This window comes from Molossus molossus, unplaced genomic scaffold (assembly GCF_014108415.1).
Source record: "Molossus molossus isolate mMolMol1 unplaced genomic scaffold, mMolMol1.p scaffold_m16_p_10, whole genome shotgun sequence".
NCBI classification, from domain to species: Eukaryota; Metazoa; Chordata; class Mammalia; order Chiroptera; family Molossidae; genus Molossus; species Molossus molossus.
The window spans coordinates 5,481,757-5,489,603 of record NW_023425345.1 but is presented as its reverse complement, the minus strand read 5'-3'; the positions used below and the strand labels follow the sequence as shown (position 1 = coordinate 5,489,603).

Sequence of the window (7,847 nt, the reverse complement as noted above, 5' to 3'; positions counted from 1 at the left end):
GTGGACACAGGCTTCCCCTGGAATGTTCCTGAACCAGCCCGTGATCTGCCCCTGCTCCGCTTACCTGTTTGAGGCTGTGGGTGGAGTTTACCCTACAAACCAAACCCTGGGTCATGTGGCCTGTAGGGCTATATGAATCCCTTCAGGTCGGAGGGTTGGCTGAAAATGTCAAAATGTTTTGATTTATGGAGACAAGAAAATGACAGAATACTGGGGAATGTAGGGCTCGTGGTTGTCAAAAGACAATGGGGACCATGTACTGTGTGCCAGGCCGGGGCTGCTCGGGACAGACGCCTCCTCTGAGGCTGGGCGCCCACGCTCAGGCAGCACAGGCTGGACTGGAATGCCAACGCCAGAGCTCTGGGTCCGGGGCCTTCCCAACCCTCTGTTTCCTCCTCTGGCTGTGGGTTTAGTGCAAGGACACACAGCTAACTCTCATTCCTGAGTGGGCTACTTGCTAGTGGAATGACCTCGGTCACAGTACCGTGGTGAGCCTGTTTTCACAGGATGACGAGCCACCGCAGGGGTTACGGAGGGAACCACCTGCACCTGCCACGGCGCCAGCCATCGGTGCTCGAGAGGCGCTGGTTTCCACTTCCGCTTGAAGTATGCAAACAACTAGAAACATGCTTGAAAAATTCTAACTCCTTGAACAAATAAGCCTTATCCCTTTGAATACAAAACGGCATGTGTAATGACCTGCTTTAAATGTATTTTATTGGCCGATTAATCATAGTGGTTAAACATTTGCCCAAGGCTGTAAGAAGTGAAATAAGTAGGTCCTACAATAGGGAGGACGAAAGGCATCATATTCATTCTTAAGTCCAGAAAACTAAATGTGGGGACACAGTGGGTGGAGAGGGTGGGAAGAGGCCGCTGCGCGCCCTTAGACGTTCGCCCCAGACGGTGAGACTCAGGCCTTGCTTCCACTGTCCGGGGCTCTTCCCCCAAGAAAAGACTCAGTCATGTGTGCATGTGTCTGTGACTGGGTCTCAGGCACAGCTGACCCAGGGCCCCTGGGCACAGTCTTGAGAATCAGCTCATTCTCTGATGTCCATTTTCTAGGGCGCTGGATATGCCCGGGGGGTACCTTAGGCTGGGGCAGTGCTGTGTGACCACTTGACGTGGCTGAAGGCCCGAGTGGGTGTGCTGACCTGGGATGACCCTGCCTGGCAAGGGGGGGTGGGCTCCAGCGGTCAAGGTTGGGTTACTCCGCCCCTGGGGACAGGTTAGGTGCTGGCCAGAGCCTTGCTAAGATCCTCACTCCTCTGGCGGTCAATGTCTTCCATTTCCCGGAGTTTCTGCAGAGGGTGTCAGGGGAAGCTGGGTACCAGAGCAGGAACTCTCGGAGCCTACATAGATCTGAGGCTACAGCTGGACTCCCCAAACCTCAACCACCGCTGACCCTCTATTTCTACTCGAATCTCACACTCCCGGGCAGGGTGGCTGCGGCCCCTCCCATTTGCCTGTTGCTCCTCCTACCTGGGAGATCTCAGCAAGGATGATTCCTCGGTACTGTCTGCCCTGTCCCAGGGCCTCCATGTCAGCCAGGAATTCTTTCCTCTCCTGGATCTCCCTGACCACTAGACAGGGAAAAGGTCGTCATCATACAGGGCAATGGCCAGCAGGCTCCCGGGCGGGTCGGGAGGGGCAGGAGCTGCCTCTCGGGCAGAGGAAGCAGTTCTATGGTCAGACACTGTTTCTCACCAGTTGGCTGGCAGGGATCAGCCCTCCCCCAGCCTGGGCCCCCAATCCTGGGCCCCCTCACCCTCCCTTCCCCAGCATAACGCCCTCAGTGGCTTACGTTCTTCAAACCGGTCCAGCTCAGGGGCTGGGTCCTCCCTTTGCACGGGAGGGGGCTTTCTTTTCCGTTCCTCTTTATCCTTCCCCGTGGCCAAGATATTTTGGAGTCTTCGCTTCTCCTTCTCCAGATCTCCTGTAAGGCCCAGAAAGGCCTGGTCAGGGCATGAAGGGCACCCCCATTCGTGGCTGGTGTTCCCAATTGGGATGCTTGCTCCAAGGTGCCTGGGTAACATGGAAAGCGCTTCTGCAATCCCGGCACCTTCCACCCAGGGCTCCTGGGCCTGTCGTGTCAAGATAGGCAGGAAAACCCACACACAGCTTTGGTGCCGAGCAAGGCTGAGAAAGCTCAGTGATCGCCATGTGGCAGCCTGTGTGCAGAAGCTGTGTGCAGTCTAGGAGGGTCTGGGCTAAGAGTTGTGTCAAATGCCAAGGAGGAGGGGGGATGAACGGCTCCCTGAAGTAGGTTGGGGCACAGAGAGCTCGGACCCGAGGCACCGTGTAAGCTTGAGAGACCAGCGGTCATGGGATCTGATGGTCAGCCATTCATCAGAGACTGGTAGAATCCAGTTAATTGTCAAAGAGCATTCTGGAAAAATTTTGAAAAAGGACAACCTGTTTTCCCCTGCACCCTGAACACCCCCAAGCATAGGGATAAACAGGAGAATTTGATGAGATACTCGCTCACCTGCCCTATGGGCTGCTCATCTTCCCACACCCCCATCCCCCATGGACAGAGGTAGGAGAGGTTCTGTCCAGGCCCTCTGACTTACGGGTGGCCCGAGGCTTGAACTGCTCCCGGCTGTAGGCCCCGTTGGCCTGGCACACGCTGGCAGGCCGGAGGCTGGACCGGGCTGTCAGGATGGGAGGCAGGCAGATAGCCGAGGCTGGCTGCTTGGAAGGCAAGACCCTCTGGCTGGTTGTTGGACTGCAGTATAGGGGCAGAGCACCTCCTCCTGGGGAAGAAAAGGTTGGAGTTGGGGGGATCCACTGGCTTTTTTTCAACTAAAAGTGGCACCTGCCTGTTATAACAAGGCTAACAGTACAGTACCTTCTCCCCTCCAGTACCCCCTCTACAGTGAGCAATGACAGTTTGGTGGTCTCAGGCCGTTCTTTTTGATGCTTATATAAATATGTTCAAAGATATATGAGCATATTTAAGATTTTATTTTCAAACTGTGACCATACTGTGTTATATTCAATGATAGACTCTTAATAATTTATCGTGGATAGCTTTCCAGATCACTCCATTTATATAATTTATTTTTTTACAGCTGTATACTCGTCCTTTTAATGGCTACATTAGATATTCAACTAGTCTCTTAGTTTCAGAAAGCCAGGCTATTTTTATTCTGTTTTTACAACTTCAAACAATGCTACAATAAACATTCTTGTACATCAAGCTTTTGTACTGGTGCTTTTATCTCTATAGATGGATTCCTAAAACCCGCTTGGTCCACGGGTAAGGAGGGGTGGTTTGGATGGATTCCCTTCTACTGTCCATCCTCACTACCTAAGCCCAGACCTGGGGCTCCTCCCCCAGGCCAGCCAAGTATGTCACCTCCTGTCTGGTTGACGGGCCCCTCCTCTTAGTCACCCTGACGCCCAGCTCAGAGCAGCCCCCACCCACTGTTTGGCTCTGGCTCCTGTCTACCTCTTCTACTTTCCCAGCCTTCTATCATGCACCCAGCGAAGACATGAGCAGTCCCAGGCCCAGGACACTGGGGGTAGAGCGTAAGACTAAGACCTGCTTTTGTGGCACCTGCATTTGGGGGTATGGAAGATGATAAAATAAAATCTATAGTATGTTAGGTGATGGAGCCTAGTGTGCATGACGGCAGGATTTACCATTTAAATAGGGCAGCCAGGGAAGCCCTCAGGAAGAAGGTAACCTTTGAGAACAGACCCACTAGTGGTGAGGGGGACAGCTATGCAGATATTTCAGGGAAGAGCATTTGAGGCGGAGGGAACAGCTAGAGCAAAGGCCCTGAGGTGGGCATGTCCCTGGAGTGTCTGAGGAACAGCCAGGAGGCTAGGGTGCTGGGGAAGGAGTGAGCAGGAGGGGTGTGGTGGGTGTACAGGTCACAGTTCATGAAATACAAGAAGACAGGGCCTCTGGAAGACAGGCTCTTACTTTGTGTGAGGTTAGAAGGCACTGGAGAGTTCTGAGCAGAGGAATGACATGCTCCTTGGTTGCTGTTGAAACTACAGTGTTGGGAGCCAAGAGTAGAGGTGGTCAGAGTCAGGATATGGTTTGAAGGCCAAGCAATGGGCTAGCTGATGGGTCAGATGAGGGGTCTAGGAGATGAGGAGTCAAGGATGACTGAGGTGTCTGCCCTGAGGAACTGGGAGGATGGAGCTGCCAATATTTCCTACTGACTTTACCCTTCTCACGTCCTCTACCTGGGGCCACGGCTTTATGCGTCTCTTTTCCAAAGAGATGCTGTGCTTCCTAGAAGGTCCCTCCTGCTCCCTCCACTTCCTATTTCTGCCCATCCGGTGCTAAATGCCACCTCTTTCTTTGGCCCATTCTCGGCAAATAATTATGGCCCCAGTGATTCTGGATGTTCAGGTAAAGGAAAGAAATGTGTGGCTTGCAACAGAATTTGAACTAAGGCTCAAAACAGTAGTAGGGCCCGGCCGGTGTGGCTCACTGGTTGAGCATCATCCCATGCACCAAGAGGCCACTGGTTTGATTCCTGGTCAGGGCATGTACCTGGGTTGCAGGTTTGATCCCTGGCCTGGTCGGGGTCATGCAGGAGATAATCAATCAATGTGTCTCTCTCACATTGATGTTTCTCTCTCTCCTCCCCCTCCCTCCCTTCCATTCCACTCTATCTAAAATAAATCTATGGAAAAATATCCTCAAGTGAGGATTAATAAAAAGAAGAAGAAGAGGAAAAAGGAGGAAAAGGGAGGAAGAGGAGGAGGAGGAGGAGGAAGCAGACTGAACACCAATGCTTAGAGGCAATTAAAAAATAAAAAAACTTCTAAGGGGAATAACACCGCCAGATGAACCAGTTACTTGTGTTGGCCTAACAATTAATGCGGTTAGTCCTTCAATAAATATTGAGCAGAGTTCTGGGGCTACCATGGTGAACAAGGCCGACATAGTCCTTGGTCTTCTGGTATTTCCTTTTAGTGGAATTTCTAGGATAGTCTCTTTGTAGTTGTGCTACAAGAGACACCAATTTTAATACGTTACTGAGTCTGGATATTGAGTTATGATTCAGATGTGTTATGTCACTAGGCTCTGCCAGCCTGAGTTGTCCTTGCTCACAATAAGGAAGAACATGTGACCCCTGACCTGGCCTGATGGAGCCTCCCTCCCCCAGCCAGTGCTGAACAGGCACTGCCATTATCTGATTCTCTGCATCTTCCATCCCTATGCTTCTGTGGTTGATCAGATGTCCTCCTAATAGGCACATTCTTTCTTTAGAGAAGGCAATAGCTTTTGATAGATTCAAGTAAAACTTGGCAGGCCGGCTGTGGCATTCTCTCTCTCTCTAATTGATTTTAGAGAGGAAAGGGGGGAGAGAGAGAGAAGGAGAGAGAGCGAGAGAGAGAGAGAGAGAGAGAGAGAAACATTGATGAGAGAGAGAGAGAAACACTGATCTGTTGCCTCCTGTATACACCCCGACCAGGGTTCAAACCCTCAACCTGACTGGGAATTGAACCTGCCATCTTTTGGTATATGGGAGGATGCTCCAATCAACTGAGCCACACCGACCAGCACTGGCATTCTGTCTCTTAAAGGCAACTTTACAGGTCTCTGTTCTGATCCATTAAATGTTGATTCAGAAAGCAAGGGTTTTTATAAGATCTTAGTGCCCATGTACTTTCACCTTTAGTTTTTCTTAAAAATAAATAATACAAGGTGTGGTCAGAGGTGAGCTGTGGAAAGGCTTTGCATAGTCTTCCTAAGTTGGAATTCTGCCAATTTCCTCGTTTCTGCTGGCTAAGCTATGAAGTAATAAAATGACAAGACACATACACAGTCCGCTCCTCTGGAGAGCTCACAGGGTATGGGTGTAACAGGAAGGGAGAGACTGTAGACATGATAGTTTTGAGACAGTTTTGGCTGGGCAGGAAGTTTCGATTGCTCTGGGATCTCTTGGGAAGGTTGGCTAGAGTTGGACTGCAGGAGGCTTCTTGTGCTGGGATGCATGTCAGGGAGAAGTAACAAAGGCTCCTCAAGGTCAACTCCCCAGGGGCAAGGTAAAAAATACTACACTATACTACTGTGGTCTTTTAAAATGATGCCCCTACCCCTTAATATGGAGCAGCATTAAAAACATGGCCCAGGCCCTGGCCGGTTTGGCTCAGTGGTTAGAGCGTTGGCCTGCGGTCCGGAGAGACCCGGGTTCGGTTTCCGCTGGGGGCGCGTACCTCGGTTGCGGTTTGTCCCCGGCCCTGGTTGGTCGTGCGGGTGGCAGCCACTTGATGTGTTCCTTTAACATCAATATTTCTCTCTCTCTCTCTCTCTCCCCCTCCCACTCTATCTGAACAAAAATGGAAGAATGTCCTTGGGTGAGGATAAAAACAACAACAACAACAAAAAACCATGGCCCAGAATCCCTCTGCTCAGGATGCCTCTGTGGACCGACTCTTACTTTTCATGGTGTCCATGATGTGGCGCTGTTGGAATTTCGTCAGTTTGGATTCCTTCATCATTGCTGCAAGATAAAGCACTTTATTGAGGCCTCCTGGGCTGCAGGCAGAAGGCTCCATCTCATGCCACAGAAATTTAAAGTGATCACCCCCTACCCCATTCTGCACCTGAGTCCTCCCTCTCTTCCACCCCTGCTTTCTTTTCTTCTATGCCACTGATCACCATCTAAGTTCTATAGACTTTACTCATTTTTTATGTTACACTCCTACTAAAATATTTGCTCCATGAGAGCAAAATTTTTTGCTTTTTTTCTTTTCCTTATGCTGTATCCTCAGCACCCAGAACAATGTCTAAAGTACAGAGTGGGCTTTTAAAGTTTTTTTCCTTGAGTGAATGAGTAAGTATTCACTAAGCGTGTGTGAGACACTGGAGCTACAATAGAGAGCCAACACAGGAACAGTCCTGCCCTGATGGAGTTCACCGGTTAGAGGGGTAGATGGTTACTGATCCAATGGGACACACTAAATACCAGACTACAGGCTATGCTGAGTCCAATGAAGAAAAAGCTATTTGGTAGGTTAGGGCACACCCAGTTGGTTCCACTGTTGGGGTAGGTGGGGAAGAGTTGAGGCTTCCCGGGAGGAAACTGAAAGGGATGCACAGGAGTTATCTACTCTAAAATTCTTAGTTCTTTGACTTTTGGCCACTTGCAAGTTGTAGGACACGAACCTTCCTGAACCCAAGGTTTCTGGTCTGTAAAATGAAAATAGCAATTGCTAAGCCACAGGGCAGGAGGGGGAGACCTGAGTGTCAGAGGGTAACTGCTACCACCGTTCTTACCCTGTCCTTTAAACGCACTGACCTCTGAGGAGCTCGCAGGTCCCAGGGGTGTAAGTGGCCTGCTTGGGGCAGGGCCAGAACCCCCTTCCTTTGGTCGCTGCCTCCACCCTACCCTGGGAAGCCATGGGAGGGCCCTGAGGAGAGAAAAAAAGTCTATTCAGCCCCCGCCCCCAACACCACCCAAATCTGGGAGCGGGTCTGGCCCCAAGAGAACTGTGACGCCTCTCTTCATGGCTGAGACAGTGCCCGATCTTTCCACCCCGAACCCAGGAAGACACACACGAACAGAAACCTCATCTTGATCCGGTGTCTGTGGCAGGAAAGGCCCTAGGAAGGGGGCCTTAAGATAGTGCCTCGGGTGTTACGCCCAAATTGAAACCTCACCCTAAAGTAAGACGCCGGCTGGGTGGGCCCCCCGCGGACCGCGGCGGCTGGAATCGGGAGACCGTAACCACGGTTCTACCGCAGCGCCGCGCGGGGGCCCAGCAGAAATACTCTGAGATCCCGCCGTACAGAGCCGGCAGCCGGACGCTTTCTCGCTACCATGGTAACGAGCACCTGCTACTCGGCGCATGCGCACACCTACAGTGCTGGC

At 51.3% G+C, this 7,847-nt stretch overlaps 1 protein-coding gene across 1 annotated transcript; it reads right to left on the bottom strand.

The window, feature by feature from the left end:
- Window positions 1-1,192: 1,192 nt before the first annotated feature.
- CUNH22orf23 (chromosome unknown C22orf23 homolog) lies at window positions 1,193-7,773 on the bottom strand. Its single transcript, XM_036252537.1, has 7 exons — window positions 7,637-7,773; window positions 7,275-7,386; window positions 6,414-6,476; window positions 2,574-2,756; window positions 1,805-1,936; window positions 1,483-1,583; window positions 1,193-1,301 (listed from the first exon to the last, which is right to left on the bottom strand). Exons 2-7 carry the CDS (start codon window positions 7,375-7,377, stop codon window positions 1,230-1,232), a joined length of 654 nt encoding a protein of 217 aa, XP_036108430.1. The 5' UTR covers window positions 7,378-7,386; window positions 7,637-7,773; the 3' UTR covers window positions 1,193-1,229.
- Between the last annotated feature and the right edge of the window lie 74 nt (window positions 7,774-7,847).